At 46.6% G+C, this 14642-nt stretch overlaps 1 protein-coding gene across 1 annotated transcript in view; it reads left to right on the top strand.

The window, feature by feature from the left end:
- LOC139405041 (UDP-glucuronate decarboxylase 1) overlaps nt 1-14642 on the top strand; it is a 98072-nt gene that overhangs the window by 29003 nt on the left and 54427 nt on the right. The window contains exons 7-9 of the mRNA XM_071147557.1: nt 1212-1392; nt 9309-9413; nt 11274-11333. Coding sequence (XP_071003658.1) covers nt 1212-1392; nt 9309-9413; nt 11274-11333 — 346 coding nt within the window. The remainder of the gene's footprint in view (nt 1-1211; nt 1393-9308; nt 9414-11273; nt 11334-14642) is intronic.

The raw sequence follows: 14642 nt of genomic DNA, 5'->3' as shown, positions 1-14642 counted from the left end.
TGTGTGTGTTACTATGTGCCTGTGGCAGTAACTTCAGTGCCTGTTGTGCTGCTCTGAGGCTGAGAGCCCCAACAGGGTCATGATTTCCTGGGCTTGCGTAAGCCACCACTCACTGGACATTTGAGTTGACTCCCCACTGAGTTGTCTGGCTGGCAAACCTAGTTCCATACTAAACACATCCTCTAGTATACACCTGATCATTTCCCACTAGGGATTACACTTTCGGACAGGTCTGTTGTGTCTGTCCAGCTGGTTGGCTGGCTGCTAGACCCGTATCCAAACATATTACACTTGCTATTTAATGGACAACCAACAGCAACTAGCTTGAAGGCAGGTCTGTCTGACTGAAATGGTGCTTTCCCAATCTCAATATTCTATTAACCTCAGCCTATACTATTATTCTCTTTCTCCCCCAAGTTAGAAGTCCCAAGTTGTCTTTTGTATCTGAAGTTAAGATTTTACCAGAATTCGGACACACTGAAAGTTTGCTCTCTCTCCCGTCTTCCCTCTGAAATGGTTATCCTGAACTAGATCCATGTTACTCTGTCATGGTTATCCTGAACTAGATCCATGTTACTCTGTCATAGTTATCCTGAACTAGATCATGTTACTCTGTCATGGCTATCCTGAACTAGATCCATGTTACTCTGTCGTGGCTATCCTGAACTAGATCCATGTTACTCTGTCATGGCTATCCTGAACTAGATCCATGTTACTCTGTCGTGGTTATCCTGAACTAGATCCATGTTACTCTGTCGTGGTTATCCTGAACTAGATCCATGTTACTCTGTCGTGGTTATCCTGAACTAGATCCATGTTACTCTGTCGTGGTTATCCTGAATTAGATCCATGTTACTCTGCCGTGGTTATCCTGAATTAGATCCATGTTACTCTGTCGTGGTTATCCTGAACTAGATCCATGTTACTCTGTCGTGGCTATCCTGAATTAGATCCATGTTACTCTGCCGTGGTTATCCTGAATTAGATCCATGTTACTCTGCCGTGGTTATCCTGAATTAGATCCATGTTACTCTGTCGTGGTTATCCTGAATTAGATCCATGTTACTCTGTCTAGATGGTTTTGGTGCCCTCTGTCTCCTCCCCGTCTCATGGTGTGATCCTCTATGCCCCGGTCTAGATCATAGGCAGGGTGGTCTTCGTGGGGTTTCTTTCTGTCTTCCTCCCTCATGGTGTAACCCTCTATCCCCTAGATAACGGGCGGCGCAGGCTTTGTTGGCTCCCATCTGACTGATAAGCTGATGATGGACGGCCATGAGGTGACGGTGGTGGACAACTTCTTCACTGGCCGCAAGAGGAACGTGGAGCACTGGATCGGCCACGAGAACTTTGAGCTCATCAACCACGACGTGGTGGAGCCGCTCTACATCGAGGGTGAGTGAAGACGCACACAGAAACACGCACACAGAAACACGCACACAGAAACACACATGCACAGAAACACACACGCGTACAATCACATATAGTGGCACATATAATAGGGACACTGAATAGACACGGATTGCCACACAGTACTGTAATCTCCTGCTTCGCTTAACTTGTGTTAGAAGACCAGGTGTGAGAATATACCACTAGATAAACTGAAACCTCTCTCTCTCTCTCCCCCCTGTAATATTTGATCAATATTTGATCAGTCAGTCTGTCCAACAGGCTTCTGGGCTGTTCCACCAATTCTGTGACTTTCGAGATGTGTAACTTGGTGAAAAAATACGTCTGATTTCATCTAGTTTTAACATTCAGTCATAAAGAGCAAATGTTCAAGGTTTTCCCATCAAGAGGTTCAATAAATGACTATAGTAAATACCTATTAAGGTTTTTCCATCTCAAGAGGTTAAATAAATGACTGTACTAACTGCTTGTTCAGTGCCAAATTAATAGGGCCTCCGGAGTGGTGCAGAGGTCTAAGGCATTGCATCGCGGTGCTAGGGGTGTCACTACAGATCCAGTTTCAATCCCGGGCTGTGTCGCAGGCGGCAGTGACCGGGAGACCCATGAGGCAGCGCACAATTGGCCCAGCGTCGTCCGGGTTAGGGGGGGTTTGGCCGGCTGGGATGTCCTTGTCCGATCGTACTCTAGCGACTCATTGTGGCAGCCGGGCGCATGCAAACTGACTTCGGTCATAAGTGGAACCACCAAGACTCTCCCTAGAGCTGGCCGCCAGGCCATACTGACCAATCGGGGGAGAAGTGCCTTAGTCACGGAGGTGACAGAGAATCCGATGGTCACTCTGACAGAGCTCCAGAGTTTCTCTGTGAAGATGGGAGAACCTTCTAGAAGGAAAACCATCTCTGCAGCAATCCACAAATCAGGCCTTTTATGGTAGAGTGGCCAGATGGAAGCCACTCCTCAGTAAAAGGCACATGACAGCCTGCTTGGAGTTTGCCAAAAGGCACTTAAAGGAGATTCAGACCATGAGAAACAAGATTTTCTGGTCTGATGAAACCAAGATTGAACTTTTTGGCTTGAATGCCAAGCGTCACATCTGGAGGAAACCTGGCACCATCCCTACGGTGAAGAATGGTGGTGGCAGCATCATGCTGTGGCAGGGACTGGGAGACTATTCAGAATCGAGGGAAAGATGAACAGGGCAAAGTATAGAGAGATCCTTTATGGAAACCTGCTCCAGAGGGCTCAGGACCTCAGACTGGGGCGAAGGTTCACCTTCCAACAGGACAACAACCTTAAGCACACAGCCAAGACATCGCTCAAGTGGCTTAGGGACAAGAGCCCGGCCAGAGCCCGGAATTGAACCTGATCGAACATCAAAACATTGTTTTTTGTTATAGAAACAAAAAGATTGGAGAAGGGGTTTATCTATACATCTACATTTTGGATAGATAGCTCTTTGTGTTGTTTGTTTAACGTGTTCCAATTTTCCCAGAAGTGGTTAGAGTCTATGGATTCTAGACGTACATTGAGGTGATATCTGACGTGCTGTTCCTTCTTTCTTTCTTTTTTACGTAGTGTATTTCTGTATTGTTTTAGTGATTCACCATAGTGAAGGCTCAAGTTTTCTGGGTCTCTGTTTTTGGTTGGATAGGTTTCTCAATTTCTTTCTTAGTTTGATGCAGAAACCTATTTGTCATTGTTGTAAATTTTCTTAGGTTGTCTGCTTGACATTTTTAGATTTAATAGGGAAGCTGAGAGCTCAAATATATTGTTTAGGTTTTCTACTGCCAAGTTTACACCTTCACTATTACAGTGAAACATCTTGTTCAGGAAGTTATCTAGAAGGGGTTGAATTTGTTGTTGCCTAATTGTTTTTTTGGTAGGTTTCTACACTACTTTCCTTCCATCTATAGCATTTCTTAATGTTATGCAATTCCTTTGGCTTTGAAACCTCATTGACTATTGCTCTGTTCAAGTAGACTGGGATTTTGCTGTGCTCTGATAGGGGTGTCAGTGGGCTGACTGTGAACGGTATGAGAGACTGAGTTGAGGTCAGTGATAAAGTAATCTACTGTACTACTACCAAGGGATGAGCTCTAGGTGTACCTACCTCGAAGCCTACCATTGACTATGTACAGACCTAGCCTGCGACAGAGATACAGGAGTTGTGACCCATTTTTGTTGGTTGTTTTGTCATAGTTGTGTCTAGGGGGGCATATTTGGGAGGGAATGCTGTCACTTCCAGGTAGGTGTTTTTCCCCCTGTGTGCTAAGAGTGTCAGGTTCTTGTCCACTTCTTGCATTTAGGTCACAACTGACTAGTCTGTTGATCTCCCTCTATGATGGAGAAGCTGTCATCGTCAAAGTATGGGGATTCTACTGGGGGGATATAGATATACAATTTCCTTATTAATTTCTAGCCAGATGTAAAATGTTCCTCTTGACTAATTGAATAGTGTGGGTTAGGTCTCCCTCTCGCTGCCCTCTCCCTCTCGCTGCCCTCTCCCTCTCGCTGCCCTCTCCCTCTCGCTGCTCTCTCGCTGCCCTCTCGCTCTCGCTGCCCTCTCGCTCTCGCTGCCCTCTCGCTCTCGCTGCCCTCTCGCTCTCGCTGCCCTCTCGCTCCCCTCTCGCTCTCGCTCCCCTCTCGCTCTCGCTCCCCTCTCGCTCTCGCTGCCCTCTCGCTCTCGCTGCCCTCTCGCTCTCGCTGCCCTCTCGCTCTCGCTGCCCTCTCGCTCTCGCTTCCCTCTCGCTCTCGCTGCCCTCTCGCTCTCGCTGCCCTCTCGCTCTCGCTGCCCTCTCGCTCTCGCTGCCCTCTCGCTCTCGCTGCCCTCTCGCTCCCCTCTCGCTCTCGCTCCCCTCTCGCTCTCGCTGCCCTCTCGCTCTCGCTGCCCTCTCGCTCTCGCTGCCCTCTCGCTCTCGCTGCCCTCTCGCTCTCGCTGCCCTCTCGCTCTCGCTTCCCTCTCGCTCTCGCTGCCCTCTCTCTCGCTCTCTCTCTCTGCCCTCGCTCTCTGCCCTCTCTCTCTGCCCTCTCCTCTCTCTCTCTGCCCTCTCTCTCTCTGCCCTCTCTCTCTCTGCCCTCTCTCTCTCTGCCCTCTCTCTCTGCCCTCTTTCTGCCCTCTCTCTCACCCTCACTCTGCCCTACCTTTCTGCTATTTCTGCTCTTTCTGCTCTCTCTCTTTCTGCCCTCTCTCTCTCGCTCTCTCTCTGTCTCTCTGTCCTCTCTATCTCTATGCCCCCTCTCTCTCTGCCTCTCACCTGCCACCTCAACTCTCTTCTCTTTCTCATTTCCTTAGTCACACCTCTCACCTGTTTATTCCCTCACTTATTTTCACCCTTCTAGACACGGTGATCCCTCACCCACCTCATCTCCCTCTTCCCCTCACTCTCCCCTCTTTCCTTCTCTCTCCCCTCTTTCCTTCTCTCTCTGTCCCCTCTCTCCATACCCTCTGGACCCCCTCTCACCCCTCTACTTCCCCTTTGGTCCCACTCCATAGAGCTATCCCCATGTCAGCGGCCGAAACTGATTGCAATGACGTCAGGTTGAATACTGGTTGTATAAGGGCGATTTATCAATGTATTTTTCCCTTCTCTATTTCCCCTCTTTCTCGCTCCTCTATTTCCCCTCTTTCTCGCTCCTCTATTTCCCCTCTTTCTCTCCTTCTCTATTTCCCCTCTTTCTCTCTTTCTCTATTTCCCCTCTTTCCCTCTTTCTCTATTTCCCCTCTTTCTCTCTTTCTCCCCTCTTTCTCTCCTTCTCTATTTCCCCTCTTTCTCTCCTTCTCTATTTCCCCTCTCGTTCTCCTTCTCTATTTCCCCTCTCGTTCTCCTTCTCTATTTCCCCTCTCGTTCTCCTTCTCTATTTCCCCTCTCGTTCTCTCTTTCTCCTCTATTTCCCCTCTCGTTCTCTCCCTCTCTTTTTCCCTCTCTATTTCCCCTCTCGTTCTCCACGTATTCTAGGTCGAAAAGAATTGTTGAAAAGAATGCATTTGGTTTTGCTAGCGTTTAAGAGCAGTTGGAGGCCACAGAAGGAGTGTTGCATAGGATTTAACCTCGTTTGGAGGTTAGTTAACACAGTGGTACCCCCATAGAGACTGCCAGAGGTCCGGACAACAGCACTCCGATTTTACACACTGAACTCTGTCTGCGAAGTAGTTGGTGAACCAGGCGAGGCAGTCATTTGAGAAACCAAGGTTATTGAGTCTGCCAATAAGAATACGGTGATTGACAGAGTCGAAAGCCTTGGACAGGTCGATGAAGACGGCTGCACAGTACTGTCTTTTATCGATGGCGGTTATGATATCGTTTAGTACCTTGAGCGTGGCTGAGGTGCCCCCATGACCAGCTCGGAAACCGGATTGCACAGTGGAGAAGGTATGTTGGGATTTGAAATGGTCAGTGATCTGTTTACTATCTTGGCTTTCAAAGACTTTAGAAAGGCAGGGCAGGATGGATATAGGTCTGTAACAGTTTGGGTCTAGAGTGTCACCCCCTTTGAAGAGTAGGATGACCTGGGCAGCTTTCCAATCTTTAGGGATCTCAGACAAAACGAAAGAGAGGTTGAACAGACTGGAAATAGGGATTGCAACAATGGCGGTGGATAATTTTAGAAATAGAGGGTCCAGATTGTCTAGCCCAACTGATTTGTACGGGTCCAGGTTTTGCAGCTCTTTCAGAACATCTGCTGTCAGGATTTGGGTGAAGGAGAAGCTGGGGAGGCTCGGGCAAGTAGCTGCGAGGGGTGCGGAGCTGTTGGTGGGGTTGTGTTAGCCAGGAGGAAAGCATGGCAAGCCGTAGATAAATGCTTATTGAAATGTTCGATTATGATGGATTTATCGGTGGTGACCGTGTCGCCTAGCCTCAGTGCAGTGGGCAGCTGGGAAGAGGTGCTCTTGTTCTCCATGGACTTTACAGTGTCCCAAAACCTTTTGGAGTTAGAGCTACAGGATGCAAATTTCTCTTTGAAAAAGCTAGCCTTTGCTTTACTGACTGACTGTGTTGGTTCCTGACTTCCGTGAACAGTTGCATATCGTGGGGACTATTCGATGCTATTGCAGTCCGCCACATTATGTTTTTGTGCTGGTGAAGGGCAGTCAGGTCTGGAGTGAAGCAAGGGCTATATATCTGTTCTTAGTTGAAAGGGGCATTCTTATTTAACATGGTGAGGAAATTACTTTTAAGGAGGAGGCTTCTGATGTTAACATGCATGAAACCAAGGCTTTTTCGATTACAGAAGTCAGGATGGCAGGAAGCTTGGCCTCAGTGATGTACTGGGCCGTACGCACTACCCTCTGTAGTCCCTTGCGGTCGAAGGCCGAGCAGTTGCCATACCAGGCAGTAATGGTAAAGGTGCAGCTGTAGAACCTTTTGAGGATCTAAGGACCCATGCCAAATCTTTTCAGTCTCCTGAGGGGGAATAGGTTTTGTCGTGCCCTCTTCACGACTGTCTTGGTGTGCTTGGACCATGTTAGTTTGTTGGTAATGTGGACACCAAGGAACTTGAAGCTCTCGACCTGCTCCACCACAGCCCCGTCGATGAGAATGGGGGCGTGCTCGATCCTCTTTTTTCTGTATTCCACAATCCTCTCCTTTGTCTTGATCACGTTGAGGGAGAGGTTGTTGTCCTGGCACCACATGGCCAGGTCTCTGACCTCCTCCCTATAGACTGTCTCGTCGTCAGTGATCAGGCAACTGTTGTGTCATCGGCAAACTTAATGATGGTGTTGGATTCGTGCCTGGCCGTGCAGTCATTAATGAACAGGGAGTACAGGAGGGGACTGAGCATGCACACCTGAGGGGCCCCTGTGTTGAGGATCAGCGTGGCGGCTGTGTTGTTACCTACCCTTACCACCTGGGGGTGGCCGTCAGGAAGTCCAGGATCCAGTTGCAGAGGGAGGTGTTTAGTCCCAGGGTCCTTAGCTTCTTGATGAGCTTTGAGGGCACTATGGTGTTGAATGCTGAGCTGTAGTCAATGAATAACATTCTCACATAGGTGTTCCTTTTGTCCAGGTGGGGAAGGGCACAGTGGAGGTAATAGAGATCTGTGGATCTTTTAGGCCAGTATGCAAATTGGAGTGGGTCTAGGGTTTCTGGGATAATGGTGTTGTGAGCCATGACCAGCCTTTCAAAGCACTTTATGGCTACAGACGTGAGTGCTACGTGTAGGTAGTCATTTAGGCAGGTTACCTTAGTGGGCACAGGGACTATGGTGGTCTGCTTGTTATTAGAGGCTCGGATTGGGAGAGGTTGAAAATATCAGTGAAGACACTTGCCAGTTGGTCAGCTCATGCTCTGAGTACGACTCCTGGTAACCCCTGCGGCCTTGTGAATGTTGACCTGTTTAATGGTCTCACTCACGTCGGCTGTGGAGAGCATGATCACACAGTCTTCCGGAACAGCTGGTGCTCTCATGCATGCTTCAGTGTTATTAAATCAGGAAGCACCAGCGACTCAATCAGTGAAAAAGTGGTCAGATGAAGCAGATGCTAAGCTCACATCGGCTGAGCATCCTTCCAGTGCAGTAGCAGCTGATCATAACATCATTCTGGTGCAGTAGCAGCTGATCATGACATCCTTCTAATGCAGTAGCAGCTGATCATAACATCCTTCTAATGCAGTAGCAGCTGATCATAACATCCTTCTGGTGCAGTAGCAGCTGATCATAACATCCTAATGTAGTAGCAGCTGGTCATAACATCATTCTGGTGCAGTAGCAGCTGGTCATAACATCCTTCTGGTGCAGTAGCAGCTATTCATAACATCCTAATGCAGTAGCAGCTGATCATAACATCCTTCTGGTGCAGTAGAAGCTGATCATAACATCCTAATGCAGTAGCAGCTGATCATAACATCCTTCTTGTGCAGTAGCAGCTGGTCATAACATCATTATGGTGCAGTAGCAGCTGATCATAACATCCTTCTGGTGCAATAGCAGCTGATCATAACATCCTTCTAATGCAGTAGCAGCTGATCATAACATCCTTCTGGTGCAGTACCAGCTGATCATAACATCCTTCTAATGCAGTAGCAGCTGACCATAACGTCCTTCTGGTGCAGTAGTAGCTGATCATAGCATCCTTCTGGTGCAGTAGCAGCTATTCATAACATCCTTCTAATGCAGTAGCAGCTGATCATAACATCCTTCTAATGCATTAGCAGCTGATCATAACATCCTTCTGGTGCAGTAGCAGCTGATCATAACATCTTAATGCAGTAGCAGCTGATCATAACATCTTAATGCAGTAGCAGCTGATCATAACATCTTAATGCAGTACCAGCTGATCATAACATCCTTCTAATGCAGTAGCAGCTGATCATAACATCATTCTGGTGCAGTAGCAGCTGATCATAACATCATTCTGGTGCAGTAGCAGCTGATCATAACATCCTTCTAATGCAGTAACAGCTGATCATAACATCATTCTGGTGCAGTAGCAGCTGATCATAACATCCTTCTAATGCAGTAGCAGCTGATCATAACATCCTGGTGCAGTAGCAGCTGATCATAACATATTAATGCAGTAGCAGCTGATCATAACATCCTTCTGGTGCAGTAGCAGCTGATCATAACATCATTCTGGTGCAGTAGCAGCTGATCATAACATCCTTCTGGTGCAGTAGCAGCTGATCACAGCATCCTTCTGGTGCAGTAGCAGCTGATCATAACATCCTTCACTATGATGTTCTTTTCTACCAGACACCAACCACTGTTATTCATTGTGCCTTTACAATACCATGTCCTTAACGTATTCTTTCTGCAGGTGTGCAAATAATTACATTAATCTCTCTTCCCTCCTATTTTCTCTTTCCACCCTCCCCCTCGCTCTCTCTCGCTCTTTCTCTCTCTCTCGTGCGCTCTCTCTCTCGCTCGCTTTCTCTCTCTCGCGCGCTTTCTCCCCCCTACAGTGGACCAGATCTATCACCTGGCCTCTCCTGCCTCTCCTCCCAACTACATGTACAATCCCATCAAGACCCTGAAGACTAACACTATAGGAACCCTCAACATGCTGGGTGAGTCAAGAATTACACTGACTGGGTGCAGTGCAGTCCTCTATTTTAGTCTAGTTTGGATCTATCAGTAAGGACTTTTCTTTGCATAGTTTTTGTTTTGTGGTTTTGTAATTTCTACAGATTTGAATGGTAGTTCTGATTATATCTCCAAAACGATGGTGACAACCATCTTCACGGAAACTCCCTTGTCACTGTTTGACAGGCAGATATGATTGGCTGATGATTATAATGAATGGACTGGTGACAAGGCAGGTTTCTCTCTGACAGTCAGTCGTCAGGGGGTACGGAACATGAGGGAGGAAAGTTAACAAATAACATGGAAGACTGATCCCTCTAATTACCTTCTCTCCCTCCCTCTCACCTACCTTTCCATTCACCTCTCTCCCTCCACCTCTGCCAATAATCTCTACACCTTTCCCTCTCTCTCTACACCTCTCTCCTTCCCTCTCCCCCCTCCCTCTCGTTCCACCTCTCTCCTTGGCCCCCTCCTCCCCAGAGTGCAGCTGATCCTCCTCCTCCTCTGTCTAGTGTGTGATAGTGGTTGTATTAAGCTCACATCCCTCCATCACATAGCAGAGTAAAGGCACGAGATCCGCTCAAGGCCACCAGTTAGCTTACAGTCCCACATACCTTCCACAGTGAAGACTGAGCAGGCTTGTAGATCTCTTACTCTCTCTGCCATGACACACATATAGACGCGCACACTGCCTGAGAAGAGCATGATCAGCTGCAGTGTGTGTGTGTGTTACCGCCATATATTGACCAATCGCTCTTCACCTATTCTGCTTCAAGAACAAGATGATGTGTTTCGGATCTGTTAGTGCTTGTATGGAACAAGACCCTGCAGTACCATTGCTGACAGACAGACAGACCGGACGCACACACACACACACACACACATCTTTATGGTCCACACTGGTAATAAAGAGACTACAAGAGCCATCTCTTCGTGAGAGTGTGTAGTAATTTCACATGCGATTGCCACGCTGAGAGTGAAGAGGCATTCAAAGGAATTGTCTGCACGGTGTGGCATCTTCATGTGCATTTACAGGTGTAATTCATCCTTGGACAATTACTGACCACAACTGTCTGGTAATTATCTTAGTAGAAACATTTATGGCACAGAAAACTATGAAATGCATTGCGTGCGAGAGGTTGGAGGCGCCGGGATGTATTTGTATTTGTCACCAGCAAGGCATTTTCAATTTCAACATCTCATGCCATCACCCCCACACCAATTTACTGTACATTTAGTTTTCACTGTTTTAGAGGTTGTTGGGTAATTGGGATGTGATATACAGCAGGTTAATATGACATATGAGGGGCCTAGATTCCTCTCTCCACAGACTTGGAAGTATTCCTTGCCAAGTGAAAGCCTGGTCCCAGATCTGGGATGGGAAGTGTTTTGCCAACATGTATAGTCAGAGGAGTTGGCTTAAACACGTACAGATCTGGGACCAGGCTGGCGAAGTTGAACTCTTTGATTAGATACACTATGCTGGATTGTCCTTTTCCCGCTGTCTGTAAGTGTATCTGGTTCCAGTCCCATTGCTTTGGTTGGATTTACCCCTCCCAGATTCTCCTTCTATACTAATCCTGCTCTCATCAACAACAACCTCTCCCTGCTCTGCTCTGTCCCGCTGCTGGATCCACTCTGAGTTGGATTGATCTTGTCTGCCTCTCCACAGGTGTGATACCTGGCTTTATTACTCTTGCCTGACTCTCCCCAGGCTCCACTCTGGCTTTGATTGATCTAGTCTGTGGCTCTCCCCAGGACAGGCTCTGGGCTTGTTTGATCTGGTCTGCCTCTCCATGGTTTTTGGCTCTGGGTCTTATTGCTCTTGTCTTGTATGTTTCCAGGGTTGGCGAAGCGTGTTGGAGCTCGTCTGCTGCTGGCGTCTACGTCTGAGGTGTACGGAGGTAACACACACACACACACCGTTTAACCAGCGTGGACATTTTATTACGACATCATCTTTCTCTCCCTGACTGACAACTGGTGTTCTGTGTACAGACAACTGGCATTCTGTGTACAGACAACTGGTGAGACAGTATCTGCTGTTGTTGTGGCTAATTGAGGTTCAGCCCCAGGTCAGCGGGATGTCTCTGGGGGAGGGAGGATAATGCGTCTGGGCTGGGCTGCTATCCACTCCTGGCCGGATCAAGGTCCTCAGGGTCTCCAAGCTACCAGCTATCTCCATAAACACCCTGAATTCATACGCATGTACGCACCAATGAGCATACAGTACACGCACACACAAAGACAATGATCGCTTTAGTCAATCTTCCGATGAACTCTCTTTCTCACTCTATTTCCTTCTCCCTCTGTCTACCACCCGAAGTCGACTATGCGAGTGGCTGACATGAGCCCATTGCCTAGATAGTTTACTGCTAATTGCCAGAGCCTTCAGCCTGCCTCCTTTATTGATCTCTAGGCTTAGGTACGCTGCCGGACCCTTTTATTAATGATTTATGTGAAGCTAGAGGTGATAGGCTACCCTAGCGAGACAGACCTTTATCGCACCACCACTACAGTAGCCTCCTCTACTGGTGCCAACTGTTGACAGAAAGCCCTAACAGCAATGCTAGGCCTGGAAGAATGGGTGTTTCATGGAGCTATGACTGAATCCCCTCAAACCTTAGTTAAAGCTTGCCAACATGTCGCTTTCTTATGCAAATGAGCGTTGTTTTGTTTTCCTACAGTTCAGTAGTTTTAGCCACAGCAGTAACAGGAAAGAAGAAGCTGTTGCAGCTGTTATTGTTTGTTTGCGTGGTATTCCTTTGTAACTGTCCTCAACTCCGCTCACCACGTCTCTAGATAAAGACAACAGTGCTCTGAGGAACCAATAACCTCATTGCACGCATGCATGCGTTCGTGTGAGCCTTCCCTGGGGTACCAGAGTTATAATAATGAATTATGATATCTAGCTGGCAAACATGAAGTTGTGAACTCAATACTGTAACTAGATCACATGCCGAGTGTTGCACAACAGTGAGTGACTAGCAAGGCTCCGGCCTCTCGCTGTTGTGTGCTTGTAAACAAACACTATGTGACTGGAGACTACCAGTACGCTTCATTATGAACAATGATGTGACAGGTGAAATGAAGAACGTAATCTTCTTTGTCTCCTCACAGTTTACTGCAGGTATTTACTTAAAAGGTGGCTACAAATATTAATATCTATAAAATAGTTTTGATGGTATTGAAAAACCTTTGCGTGGCTATTTCCAAATACCCCAGTATATGGTAAGTATGGTGTGTTGGGTTTTGTTGTAATGAGAAAGGTCAGCTGTGTACAGCACATGCTCCCCACAGTGTTGAACTAATGAACAGGCCAGCTGTAGGGCTGCTGTCAAAGCCAGAGAGCACAACACACTCGACCACGCCCACTTAACTTTGTGTATGTACAGTAGAAGTCGGAAGTTTACATACGCTTAGGTTGGACTCATTTAAACTCATTTTTCAACCACTCCACAAATTTTTTGTTAACAAACTACAGTTTTGGCAAGTCGGTTAAGATATCTACTTTGTGCATGACACAAGTCATTTTTCCAACAACAGACAGATTATTTCACTTATAATTCACTATCACAATTCCAGTGTATCAGAAGTTTACATACACTAAGTTGACTGTGCCTTTTAAACAGCTTGGAAAATTAAAAAAAAAATGATGTCATGGCTTTAGAAGCTTCTGATAGGCTAATTGACATTATTTGAGTCAATTAGAGGTGTACCTGTGGGTGTATTTCAAGGCCTACCTTCAAACTCAGTGCGTCTTTGTTTGACATCATGGGAAAATCAAAAGAAATCAGCCAACACCTCAGATTGGAGACCTCCACAAGTCTGGTTCATCCTTGGGAGCAATTTCCAAATGCCTGAAGGTACCATGTTCATCTGTACAAACAATTGTACGCAAGTATAAACACCATGGGACCACGCAGCCGTCATACCGCTCAGGAAGGAGAAGCATTCTTTCTCCTGGAGATGAACGTACTTTGGTGTGAAAAGTGCAAATCAATCCCAGAACAACAGCAAAGGACCTTGTGAAGATGCTGGAGGAAACCGGTACAAAAGTATCTATATCCACTGTAAAAAGAGTTCTATATCGACACAACCTGAAAATCCGCTCGAAATCCTCCATAAAAAAGACAGACTACGGTTTGCAACTGCACATGGGGACTAAGATCGTACTTTTTGGAGAAATGTCCTCTGGTCTGATGAAACAAAAATAGAACTGTTAGGCCATAATGACCATTATGTTCGGAGGAGAAATGGGGAGGCTTGCATGCCGAAGAACCCCATCCCAACTGTGAAGCACAGGGGTGGCAGCATCATGTTGTGGGGGTGCTTTGCTGCAGGACGGACTGGTGCACTTCACAAAATAGATAGAAAATTATGTGGATATATTGAAGCAACATCTCAAGACATCAGTCAGGAAGTGAAAGCTTGGTCGCAGATGGGTCTTCCAAATGGACAATGACCCCAAGCATACTTCCAAAGTTGTGGCAAAATGGCCTAAGGACGACAAAGTCAAGGTATTGGAGTGGCCATCACAAAGCCCTGACCTCAATTCTTTAGAAAATATGTGGGCAGAACTGAAAAGGCTGTGCGAGCAAGGAGGCCTACAAACCTGACTCAGTTACACTAGCTCTGCCAGGAGGAATGGGCCAAAATTCACCCAACTTATTGTGGGAAGCTTGTGGAAGACTACCCGAAACGTTTGACAGAAGTTAAACAATTTAAATGCAATGCTACCAAATACTAATTAAGTGTATGTAAACTTCTGCCCCACTGGGAATGTGATGAAAGAAATAAAAGCTGAAAGAAATACTTCTCTCTACTATTATTCTGACATTTTACATTCTTAAAATAAAGTGGTGATCCTAACTGACCTAAGACAGGGACATTTTATTAGGGTTAAATGTCAGTAATTGTGAAAAACCGAGTTTAAATGTATTTGGCTAAGGTGTATGTAAACGTCCGACTACAACTGTATACATGCTTGTGTACGTGTGACTGTGTGCGACTTCTCACAAGATTACTTTTCCCTAAGCCTGTCCTTCAATCAAATAGATCCTGTTTACTGTTTATGTCGGATACATTTGAGCTTGTTGCAAGAATTATTTCTTTATTTTTCATCCTGAACAACGACTACTCATGGGAGGATTGTGTTTCAGTGGATTTGACATCATAAATAACAGGTGACTGTATTCCTGGTGACTTACACC

Source organism: Oncorhynchus clarkii, chromosome 3 (genome assembly GCF_045791955.1).
Source record: "Oncorhynchus clarkii lewisi isolate Uvic-CL-2024 chromosome 3, UVic_Ocla_1.0, whole genome shotgun sequence".
NCBI lineage: Eukaryota > Metazoa > Chordata > Actinopteri > Salmoniformes > Salmonidae > Oncorhynchus > Oncorhynchus clarkii.
This window is presented reverse-complemented; position numbering and strand designations above follow the sequence as displayed.